Here is a 12,550-nt window from a genome sequence, read left to right as displayed (position 1 = left end):
GGTCCTCGTGTTAGCCCCGCCCCAACGCGCCACAAGAGGGCCAAAAGTTTTGTAACGGAAAATTTCAGATTCGTAAACGAAACAAAAAGGTTTGAAACTGAAAAAAAAGTTTTGAAATTGAAATTTTGAGTTTTGAGACCTATTTTTTTGGCCAAACAATAATATTTTTTTCAAAATGTTTCATTTTGGTTTCAAATATACTGGCACCGATTTAGCTCCATAGTTTCAGGTCAATTACAATTGGTTACACAGTGACGAATGTGTATGCTTTTTTTTTTTTTAATAATATCTGTTTAGTTCTCAATAAAAGTAGATTTTTAAATTCTTGGAGCCAGTGGGTACTTCCTGTTTTGAAGGCAAGGGGGAGGAGTCATGTAGTCCAGTTCTCATGCACATTTGTAGTTGATATATAGTTTGTATCCATTTTGGTAATATATATATATATATATAGACTGTAAAAAAGGGACTATTTCAATTCATGGATCAAAATGTACATAGAATCTACTACTGGCTGGACATGTGGTGCACTGAATCACTGCAGAGTAAAAGCAACTGAAAAACCACAGTGATGACGGAAACTGTCATCGGTTAGACAACACGGCTCTCCTCTGCGCCTGTTTGCTTTACCTGACAGCCCATTGCAACTCTGAGGAAGGTGAGGACGGCGGGGGAGATGGGAGCAGCTCCAGTCAGCATGAGACGCACACGGCCCCCGAGGCTGGCCTGTAGGGGGCAGCACATCACCTCATTTGAACTCACTCTTTCAGCATGAATGCAACAAACCCGGTGACTACTTAAAAATTATAACATGTTCTTGTAGCTTTTATCTCATGATGGAGGACATATATAAAAATATTAAGATTACAACCATTTTTGTGAGTATGTGTTCATTAAAATGGTAGTGAATCAGATGACACTGGTGCAGCTAACATAAACTAAAAAGTTTATTCTTTTTAAAAATTAATTTATAAGTATTTTGCGAGAGTTCCTCAGCCTTCAGCTTTTTATACTAAAATAAATGATCCTTTAGTTTGTTTTTAGGCATCTATGACATCCTGCAGTTGCAAAAAAAAAAAGACTTCTCTTTCTAAGCAGCTAAAAAAAACTATATTTAGAGAGAATTTGGCTCCAGGCTGAAAAAAGCCCTAAAGCGAGGGTGGGGACAGAGCTTGTTTTCTAACATACTCTGCTCTGGCAGACCCTGTTAGCCCTGACTTAAAGACTGATTTCAGATTAGAATCAACATCTGCGGTTATATGACACTTTAGCACACTTTAAATAGACAACAGCATCTTAGAACTTCCTCCAACTTATGACTAAATTAGATTCCAAATAAGACTAAGTGAATGTATTTAAAATATTATATTGTTTTATTGGAAAAGATCTTTTAAATAAATGTTTCACTTCTATTAAACACATTAAGTAAAATTAAATCTATTCTATCCTACAAATAAAATATCCTTACAAAATATAATCTAATGTTCTTATATGGATTGACTAAATTTGTTTTTATTTGAATTAAATGAAAATTCAATGAATCAGTCTACAATGACTTTAGTATCTGCTAGAACTGTGACGACTACTAGATATACTTGGATATCTGCAATCTGTTCCACAGAAATTAAATGCAAATATTTGTGATGTCAGAGATCTCAGATCTGCAATATTTATAGTAGAGTATAGTAAAAATACACTCTAGGAAATGTGATTATTGCTCTAAAATTACAGAGTAATGTTGGACTTTAAGAACAAAAACATGTAAAAGTACAGTAATTAACTTTTCTAAGTGTTGGTGAAGGTTCTTATTTTCAAAGTTTTTTTTTTGGAGATGGAAAAAATGAGACTGAAGTTCAGTTTAATGAAATTAGTTAAGAAAAACAGATTTAGTTTTAAATATACTAGACAATTTGAATAAAAAATTATGAGTATGAGTTTAAGAATATTACAAAAATCCTGTTATGAATCGTGGAGAAGTCGTACTGGAACGTGTCTGCACATGTTCATCTAAGTGTTTGTTTTTTGTTGTTGCTCCTCCACTAAACATAAAAAAGTCAATTTATAAAACATGTCTGTTGGAAACAATGTTGTCAGTTTAGATCAGGGATGGGGAAACGTTCTTACTCGTGGGCCACAAAGGGTTTTAAAATTTGACAGAAAAGCTGGACCAGGAGCAGATTCCTGGCGTTTCTTGGCAACTCACCTTTTAAAAGAAGGAAACAACATGGGATCTGGACAAAAACATGCCTTAAGTTTTATTTTAAATTATTTTAAAAACAGAATAATTTGGAGTTTGTTTTGATTTTCTCATTTTAGTGTAAATTTCACCAAAGGGTTGATGTCCCTCATGGAAAATTCAGGGAAATTGGTGTCATGTGGTGTTGGAATAATCGGAAAAATGAGCGTCGGTCCAACTGGGAAATCTCACATGAATATCAGAAAAACAACATGAGTGCAGGATAAGTTTCTGTGCCTAAACCAGGGGTCGGCAACCTTTAACAGTAAAAGAGCCATTTGTGCTCGATTTCTACTGATCAAAACCTAGACGGAGCCGCATTGTCTTACTTTAGCCTTTAATAAATTTGAATTCATGACCATCTGTTTTTTTAATAATAAATTTGAATTATGTCTATTTTTGGCACAAACAAAAGCAAAAATCTAAAAAGAACATAGCATCTCTCAAAATGTGATTTTTTTTTTTCCATGTTTGACAGAAACTCAAATAGCTTATTTTCAAAATAAAAGATGCTCTCTGCCAAACATCTCAGTGGAGCCAGTAACCAATGTTGTGCAGCATAAGATAATATGTCCTTTGAACTCATAAAAGATCAAACTTTTTACCAAAGTTTTGCTTTGCATATAAAATCTGAGGTCTGGAGCAAACAAGACCTCTTTAGGTCAACAGGGATGTAAAATCCCAAATAGTTTACCATCTATGTGCACCTCAGCCATCAATTTATAAATGTGACTATATATCGGTTGTGTTTTGTTGATTCTGACCTGTAATAAATAAAGGTTTAAATACATATCTTAATTTTTTTGCATCCCGTAAAAAGACATGTAGCAAACAATCCAACATAATATATTAAATAGTAAGAATTGTGGTTTGATCTGAGAATCGTTGGTCTTGATTCATAAATCAAATCAAACTATTGCAAGTTGAATTGTTTTACAGTTAAAGTAAATGAAATAACGACAGTCTTGTGAATCACATGACTACAGGACTTATCCTGCACAGCCCAGTAGTTCCCAGTGAGGTGCAGATGTACCTGGACCTTCTTGAAGATGAGCTGATCCCAGATGCTGTCTTTCCTCACGATACCTCTCCTCAGTTCCGCCTCCTTCCTATTGTAGGCGAACTGCAGCAGCCAGCGCTTCAACGAGGAGTTTGCCTGCCCGTAGACCTGCAGAGATGGACAGGAGGCCTCAGCAGAACCGCCTCTGCACGCTTTAGTCACTTTAAGTGCATTAAAAGCACACCAGACCTTGTCGTAAATTCTGTTGAGGAGTCGAGGAACGCCTGGGAAAAAAGTGGGTTTCAAGGTGTGCAGATCGTCAAACAGCCACCGAATGTCCCCCTGGAAGAAGCCGATTCGGGCTCCGTGCAACAGCATGGATCCCTGTTGGACGAAAGCAAAGCGTGAAGGCGTGCGACGACCGCCAGGCAGTTCAAACTAAAGCTGGGTTGACGTACCTGGACTACTCTCTCAAACATATGAGCCAGAGGCAGGTAGGAAATGTGGACGTCTGTGTGATCTATGGGACAGCAGAACTACAGCGCACATGAACGAAAAGATAAACAGATAAAAACTTTTTGATTTGAAGACATTTGTTAGTGCAAACGCAGCCTCGGCGCTCACCTCTGTCAGTTTAACAAAAGACGAGCAGTTCGACATGATATTCCCATGAGTCAGCATGGCTCCTTTAGGGTTTCCTGAAAAGTCAACGTCTCCATTCTGAGATTCTGATGAGTTTCTGTATTGGTGATCAAGTCCAGAGAAAACTGGTCTCACCTGTTGTCCCGCTGGTGAAGCAAATCACTGCCATGTCTTCGGGTTGTGGGGGCTGGAGGGGCAGAGGAGACGACGTTCAAACAGAGAAGGGATAACCGATAAGAGGGGATCTAAAGCTCAGAGATGACTTACAATTGGCTGCTGATGGTTGGCCTTCCCTAAAGCCTGAAAAAAACAAGTCATTGTTCAAAAAAACAGAAGCAAAACACAAAATAATAACTGGTGATATCATAAAAAAGACAAATTAAGAAGAGTTGGCAATCCTTTCACTTGTGGGGGGGGTGTATTGGTAAGAGTCTGGTGATGTGATACGTATCCCGAAATGTGTCTCACGATGTATGTATCGCAAAATATCCAAAGACTGTACCAGAGTTTCGGTTCAGTTTCCATCAAAAGTCAAAACTTAGTGCATGTCTCCTAACAACCAAAACTGTGACACTGACTGAACATTTAACACAAGCTGATTTCTATGGAGCTAAATTATTAATTATATTATTCGAACCCCCCCAAAAAAGCAAATGGAAAAACATATTGTTTTGTGGCCAAAAAAAAAAAAATGTCCAAAACTTTTCTATTCTAAAATAAACTTAAATATTTTCAGCTTCAAATTTTCAATTTTTTTAGGTTTCAAAAGTCAAAACTTAAATTTCAAAGCTTTTTTTCAGTTTGAAATCTTGTTTTCACTTTAAACTCTTTTTTTTTTTGTTTGTTTTTGAACCGAAAACTTTCAGTTTCAAAACTTGTGGCCCCGTTGTGGCTCATTGGGGTGGGGCTAATACAAAGGACCAATCAAAATCAATGAGGGTGGTTAGTCATTTTATCCAAGCATAAGCACATTTTCGATGCCTGTATTTAACACAATAAGATGGAGCTTTGAACGGGCTAGAAGAACATTTTGGACGCGCGGTTTGTACGTGATACAACTCAGCCTTTTCCATCCGTCTTGGGACAACTTCAGACGATGATAGTACAGACTAAATAGTCATTTTCTGATCGTAATGATCACAGTTCTGAGAGTCAGTGAATGCACCCTCATCAATTTTGATTGGTTCTTCGTGTTAGCCCCGCCCCAACATGCCACAATAGGGAGAAAAAAGTTTTGAAACTGAAGTTTTCACATTCGAAAACAAAAAAAAAAATGTTGAAAGTAAAAAAAAGACTTGAAAAACTGAATTCAAGGTTTGAAATTGAAATTTTGAGTTTGAAGAACATTTGAAGCTGAAAATGATTAAGTTTATTTCAGAGTAGCAAAAAGTTTTGGACATTTTACCCTTTTTTTGGCTAAAAATCAATATTTTTTTTTCAATTTGTTTTATTTGGGTTTCAAATAATTTGAACCCAATTTAGCTCCATAGGTTCTCAGAAGATGTTGTTGTTTAGGTCGTGGTGAAGAGCTGTGATGCCAACTAGAGGTCGGGGGTTTAGGTGAAAAACAAATAAAAAGGACGCTCATAAATAATGAATTAAATGTCCTGTCAACATTTTAAATTGATACAAGTATTGTCAAATGAAATATCGTGATATATGGCCGAATTTCAATAAAAACAAACTAATTTCCTGGGAGTGAGCTTTTTACATTTCTGTCACATTCAGGATGCATGTTTCCTCTTGCTCCAACTGGATAAAGATGTTCATTGTCTGTATGAGAAACTAAACACCCCTCTCTTCCTTCTAATGACAGGTTCCAGGAGCTGCCACAGCAACATGATAACACACTGTAAGCCAACATGAAAGCCTAGAAGCTCCTTCAGTGGCTTCATTATCTAATCATATCAGGTGTGATGCTCGCCACCCGGGTGGGATTGTCATGGCGACATGAAATAAGTTCATGAGATTGGGGAAAACTGAACCACACGGATGTGTGTGGATTTCACTACTCACAATGAGTTAGAGAAACCTTTGTTTAAATTTTTAGGATAGGGAGGCAACTGTTTTGGGGTGATACACACCGCCTTTTGTGTTTTCCATGTAATAATCTCACTGTACAGCATGTCCTAGTTATTGGAGTCAAAACCCAAAAAATACAAAAGAAAAACCCTTTCAATGTGACCTCAATTTCAACATTCTATTGGTACAAAAAGCTAATTTTGCCAATAAGTATTTTCAAGATCCTCATTCAGACAATCGAGTACACACGTCATTTAACGGACAAGTGGCGCCACCGGGTCATAGCGCGCTTCGTTTTGTATGGTTAGATTTTGCCTGGTGAGTCTCAGAGTGTCATCAGCTGCGTTTTGACTTGAATGCTAGACAACCATTGCAGGTGACTCCAATGACATCACAGTGAACGCTTGCAGTACAAGATCATGTGACCTGGACAATGCAGAAGTGGTCTACCGTCTTTCTAGAGCCATTGACAGTCGTCTGCATCGCTAGAGAACATGTGGTGAGCAATACAGCTAGGTCAGGGGTCTAGAACCTTCAACTCTGAAAAAGACCATTCGAGTTGATTTCTCAAAGACTACGACCCACCAGGAGCCACAAAGTCTTCCTTCACCTCTTAAAAAAACAAGACACAGATTTTTATTTTTGCCATTGTTATAACTATGATTAACAAAAAGGAACTTTTGTTAATTTGCATGAATAAAACAGATACATTAGAAGAAAGTAGCTTTTTTTCTGACACACTGTCACATATGATCATCTTAATGCATTTAAAGTAGTAGTATCAAGTGTAAAAGTAGTAGTATCAAGTGTAATGTCAGCAATGATTAAAAAAATAGTTAATTTCACTGTTGTTGGCGCATCTCTGCTAGAAATATGGGGTCAACTTTGCCATCTGGTTGTGGATAGCATGTCGGACACTTCTTTTAGAAAAAGTTTAAGGCAATCACTGATAATAAAATTATTGTATTATGAAACGTTAATGTTTTGCTTTTTTAAAGATGTGTTGTGAATGTATAAAATTGTATTTTATGTCAATTTTAAAGTTTTTATTGGGTAGAGGCTCTAATTTAAGCCCATATGGTTTTTTTGCCTCTTCCTGCACCAACTTTGTATGTATTTCTATACCTGATTTTTTGCAATATGTTGTATAGCGCAAAAAAATGTAAATGAAATCCGAACTAATTAAGTGACCTCTGCCATGTTTTTGAACACACTTAAAATTGAAATTTGCTTAGTAATCCAGTGTGTCTTAATACAGGTTGTAGTTATTGACGTCCATTGATTTTTGTAGTACAGGACAGGATGAACAAAAACATGTTGTAGCTCAACGTCCTTTAACTGTTTGTAAATGGGTTCAAGTTTGAGTGAGTTTACTTTTTTCCCCTTTAATACTTTATCAATTCTTACTTTGTAGCTACTTTTTTAAATTTAGAAACTTTTGTTATTTTTCTTTAATAAAAGAACCTTATTGTGGTTCTGGAGACGCAGGTTGTGGACCCCTGAGCTAGGTCAACATAATCCCCAGGGTTGTCTTTGGAGGTGCAACAGTCTGGCCAGGCACCTACCAGTCAGTACAAAACCGGTTTAGCCAATATACATGAACCAATTAGTGCAGGTTCTTAACCCAGACTCACCATAGAACCCATCATCATCATTAACCCCCAAATCCACCAACACATTCCCAACTTTCTGTTCATGGATGATGATGCTCCACCACAGGGTGCCAGAACTGTCACACTTCCAGAAGTGGTTTCTACGGTGTGGCCAGCAATGGCCCCTGACCAAAAAATTTCATCCCCAACTTATTATGACTGGTGTATGTAAACATGGTGCCAATGATGCAAATTTTTCAGGAACTTTTCAGAGCTTAGTTCTTTAGGCTCATGGAAGTGTGAATGATTTAGACCTCCATCGCCGCCAGGCTCAGGATCTGGATTCCAGCTTCCCGCGCCCTCTCCACCAGGCTTTCATTCGGCTCCTCCATTAAAACTATGGTTTTTAACGAATGCTTTGAGTCCTTGAAACAGTCAAGGATGAGGTTGACTTTATCCTTCACGTCACACACCACGGTGGAGATGGATGCTGCAGAAGCCAAAAAAACAAAAAAACAAACAAAGACGTGAGCATCCTTTGAGATAATGGTGGCAAGGAACTTCCTGTGTGTGGTCGAACCTTTGTTTATGACGTAAGAGATGGCCTCCGTTCCCAGCGTGTCGTACAGAGGAACCGACACCAGTGAGTATGTGTGACACGCCAACTCAGTCATGGTCCACTACACACACACAAAGGTTCAATGTCTTTTGTTTAAACTGTCTAAATAAAACAGTAAAGTTTTCCAGAAGCATCTGCGTACCTCAGGCCTGTTCTGGGAGAAGATACCGATGTGAGGATCCACACTCTTTGAATGTCCTTTATGGAGAAAAGCTGAGCCCAGGTTCTCGCTTCTTTGTTTGACCTAAAAGACACAAATGACTTTTTAAATTGGCACTCAAAACTGGACATGTTCTGAAAGGCTATAGATTAGAAAAAAAAGAGATGATTCAAAGCTTTTGTGCCATGTGAACACTTCTTTTTAGCTCCTTTTAATATTTTATTCCTTATTTACAGTTTGTTTCCATCAAACAGAACCAAGTCAGAAGACTTGATAAATATTTTTATAAACAGATGGAGGATCTGAGTTTTATTAGTCTTATAAAATAAAACTTTTATTAGTCTTATAAAGTTTTTTTTTAAGTTTTTAGGTGTAATTACGGCCTACAGATTGTTTCTGTAATTCTTTTTTACTGCGCCTCTGAGTGAAAATAAAACTCCGCCACATGCTCAAAAATGCACCTAGTATCTAATGAAAATGAAAATTGGGCATAGTGAACAAAAGAAACAAAAAATAAAAAACAAGAGCAACATGTCAACAAAAGGTACCAGAAAATAAATGCAAAAAAGAACTATTGCTTATAATTTGAATTTTCACCAGAATGTTGCTCATGGTGACAAAGTTGTTTAACCTGTCTGCGAATGATGTCTCTATTTACATGTTTCCCCTTTATTTGTAAGTCAAACTAGTTTATTTTTTATCTCCTTTTTTATCACGATGGATATAAAGTTAAAGTGAAAGCTAAAGTTCTGTTCGCTGAAGTGTATTGTTCTCTACATTTAACCCATCTCCTGAGGGAGTGGTGAGCTGCAGACTCAGCCGCGCTTGGGAACCATTTGGGGGTTTATCTAACCCAATCCAATCTGTTAATGTTTAGTGTCGATTAGGGAGGCACTCTATCCCATTTTTAGAGTCTTTGGTAAGACTCGTGCTTGCTGCATCTGTTGTGAAGCTCACCTCCCCGTAGGAAATCCACTCGTACGGCTGCTTCGGTTTCCTGGAGCCCAAACATGGACCGTTTTCTGGAAGAAAGGAATAGAATCTGAAAACCTGCGCAGCTTAAAAAGCTCTACAGACTGAGTAAAGACAGAGAAAATGTCAATCAAATGTGGTATGTGGCTTACGGGAGACTTTAATCCCTCTGAGGAAGGACTCGTACATCGTTTTGGCGTCTTCATAAATGTGAGTCAGGAAACTACCGTCGTCTGCAAAAACAGAGCGCCGCGCCAAACCTTCCCCCTGGTGATGGAGATTTAAAAATACTTTCAAATGGGCTTAATTTATAGAACTGGTCAACAAACCTCTATTGCCACTGATAGTGTTTCAGGATTGTGTCTTGAAGGTGTTTCACGATAACATAAGACAATAACCAGCGACTGTGTGGTTCTCTTATTAAGGATTTATAAATCAACCTACCTCCACTTCAACTGACTGCCTGTGAAGGTCACACAGTGGCGCCAGGGCCTTGGGCCGGGTTGCCAGGTAGTAGGTTGTTGCGGCAGCTATGGCGCCCACGCTGACCAGCAAGGGGGCGGAGGCATTCTTGATGCAATGGCTGATTTCCTCCAGATCGGGGACGTTCAGCCTCCGTAAAAAATCCTGACCGACCATGATGCTGATGCTGCTGTAAATGGGGATCTGCTGGGACAATGACGCGGGAAAACCTTCTGATGACGCTGCTATGGCGACAGGTGGGTTTGGAGCACAGGTGAGGAAGAGTTCAGGGCAGGAGATCACCAGAAGAGAAAAATCATTTAACTTCTACAAGAGCAGAACTCTGCAGCTTTATGCAAGCAGGTTAGAGGCTGAGGTGGCTATATTGAACCACCAGGTTAGCTATAAGTTACATTTACAAGGCTTAAAGCAGAAATAAAGCTTCAACTTATTGACAGACACATAAATGTCCCACTCTGATCATCTTTTGATCTATTTTTAAAGCTTTCCCAGTTGTCTTTTTAGTGTGATTATGGCAAACTGTTGTTTTCTAGGGTATAAAATTCCCCCTATGCTCCCTAACCCCTACCAGACAACATTATAGTGTGGGACTTAATTCAGACACGTTTACTACTACTTTTTTTATTTATTTATTTTTTGTAATAGCAAATATCACCTATTTGCTTAAGAAAAACCTAATAAATATATATTTATGAATCAGAATTGTTCTAATGCAATGCATCATGGTATACATTCACCGCACATCTGTCCAACAGCTCTTTAACTAAAATTTCTAAGCCAATCATATGGTCAGAAAAAGAGAAACTATCCAGTGAAAGGAACTTCTATGGGTGGAAATGTCTTGTTGATGCCAGAGGTCAGAGGAGAATGACCAGACTGTACCAGTAACTCAAATAACCACAGGTTATGACCAGCAGAAGAACATCTCTAAACGCACAACAACCTTGAGGCAGATGGACTACAGATCAGAAGAACAACCCGGCTACCACTCCCGTCAACGGAGAACAGGAAAATGAGACTACAATTCACACAGACTCGCCAAAATTTGACAATAGAAGATTGGAAAAACGTCTTGTGGTCTGATGAGTCTCCATTTCTGCTGCCACATTTGGTAGGGTCAGGATTTGGCATCAACAATATGAAAGCATGAACCCGTGTATCAATGATTCAAGACTTTGGTGGTGGTGTAATAATATGGAGGATATTTTCTTGGCAAACTTTGAGTCCCGAATGAGCATGGTTACAACACCACTGCCTACCTGAGTGTTGTTTCATTGTGGTCTCTGCGCTGGCTACCTGTCAGCTTCAGAATTGATTCTATGATTCTTCTAGACCACAGTATAACATCTTCTGATTCTACTTCCATGTCATAAATCTGGAATCATCTCAGACTGGTTTCTTGCACATGACAATGAGGTCACCAGACTCTAGGGGCCTCCACAGTCACCTGATCTCAACCCAATAGATCAACTTTGGGATGAACCCAACAAATCTGCAGCAACTGTGTGATTCATGTCAATATGGACCAAACTCTTTGAGGAATGTTTCCAGTACCTTGTTGAATCTATGCCACCATGGGCAGAAGCAGTTCTAAAGGTAAAAGGGGTCCAACCTGGTACTTAAAAGGTTAACCTAATAAAGTGACCAGTGAGTGTAAATTCTTCCATCTGGTGAGCATTGATGCACATGCATTTTTTGCAGAGACTTCAGTGAAATTTTGAAGTTGTAGATTTGGATATCCCACAAAAATGGTGAACGCCAAATATTGTGCACTAAGTAGTGAGCAGTGATGGAATTCATATCTGTCATTCTAAAAAGTCAAGTTGGTTCAGAGACTACTAAGGGTTAAAGAGCAGCAAAATATCAGAAAATACAAACTATGTGAAAGCTTTGACGTTAACAAGCGTGAAAAGCACAAACACACAAAGCGAAAACACACAACCCCTAAAAGGAAACAATCACTACGACTCTTACTGTGAAGTACCATAGCTGTTAAAATCCAATAAAAAAGTAGGAAATAAGCTAGTGACCTTATAAAAGGAGTTTTTAAGTTGTACATTAGTTTTCAGAAACTATATAAACTACGGGTTTCTGCTTTCTTAAATGAAAACTACCTCAAGCGTAGGGCAGGTTTGTGCCACCCTGCAGAGGATTGTGTGGCATTTTCGTCAGAAAGTTAGAAGAAAAACCTGTTGTAAATTAATTCAGCTTCACTGAGTGACAATAGGACGACTTCATATACACTTTACTTTTTACAGGGACAAATTAAAGACATACCTGTCGTCCTTTAGTCTTCCTGCTGCCCTGCACCAGACAATAACCTGGTGTGATAGTCGACTCCCAGCTGATCATCCACTGACCGCTCTCATAGCGATTCTATTCAAAAGCGATGTTTGAGCTCAGATAGTTATCTAGTCAAAGGTCAATCAGACAACAGGGAGACATCAGATTGGCTGGCTGCAGGAAAGGCTAGTCGGATTGTCTCGACTGAACAGTCAATAACCTCATTCACTGACGAGGCCAATCGCACAGACACAAAAAAATATTCATTTTAGTTTGTTGATTTCAGAAATCGTCAATACCCTTTTGGTTAATTCTTAAACTTCTTTAACAAAATTTGAAGAGGAGAAAAGTGTTGCAGCGATGGTCCAACTGCATTAGGGTGGTCTCACCTTTGCCTCGGTGATCTACGACCCCGCGGTGGTCGACTGACATGATTACACAAGAAGAGATAAAGAGTGATCAGAGGAAAAAACTGCTGCTGTGTCCCAGAAAATGCTATTACAGCTTTATTCGTGTCATTTTACTATTTTTAGAAGTTTGGACC

General features: G+C 38.5%; 1 protein-coding gene across 4 annotated transcripts in view; it reads right to left on the bottom strand.

The window, feature by feature from the left end:
- LOC112153238 (long-chain-fatty-acid--CoA ligase 1) overlaps positions 1-12,149 on the bottom strand; it is a 15,417-nt gene extending 3,268 nt beyond the window's left edge. The window contains exons 1-14 of one of the 4 annotated variants that reach the window (XM_024283280.2): positions 12,001-12,149; positions 9,685-9,906; positions 9,393-9,507; positions 9,226-9,290; positions 8,251-8,352; positions 8,070-8,169; positions 7,804-7,979; positions 4,143-4,175; positions 4,011-4,062; positions 3,858-3,931; positions 3,692-3,769; positions 3,483-3,617; positions 3,267-3,401; positions 628-723 (exon numbers count right to left, since the gene is read on the bottom strand). In XM_024283280.2, coding sequence (XP_024139048.1) covers positions 628-723; positions 3,267-3,401; positions 3,483-3,617; positions 3,692-3,769; positions 3,858-3,931; positions 4,011-4,062; positions 4,143-4,175; positions 7,804-7,979; positions 8,070-8,169; positions 8,251-8,352; positions 9,226-9,290; positions 9,393-9,507; positions 9,685-9,906; positions 12,001-12,075 — 1,458 coding nt within the window. In that variant the 5' untranslated portion in view covers positions 12,076-12,149. Of the gene's footprint in view, positions 1-627; positions 724-3,266; positions 3,402-3,482; positions 3,618-3,691; positions 3,770-3,857; positions 3,932-4,010; positions 4,063-4,142; positions 4,176-7,803; positions 7,980-8,069; positions 8,170-8,250; positions 8,353-9,225; positions 9,291-9,392; positions 9,508-9,684; positions 9,948-12,000 lie in introns of all 4 variants that reach the window. The other 3 variants (XM_024283279.2, XM_024283282.2, XM_036214083.1) reach the window with 3 other exon arrangements.
- Between the last annotated feature and the right edge of the window lie 401 nt (positions 12,150-12,550).

This window comes from Oryzias melastigma, linkage group LG10, assembly GCF_002922805.2.
Source record: "Oryzias melastigma strain HK-1 linkage group LG10, ASM292280v2, whole genome shotgun sequence".
In the NCBI taxonomy this organism is placed as follows: Eukaryota; Metazoa; Chordata; class Actinopteri; order Beloniformes; family Adrianichthyidae; genus Oryzias; species Oryzias melastigma.
This window is presented reverse-complemented; position numbering and strand designations above follow the sequence as displayed.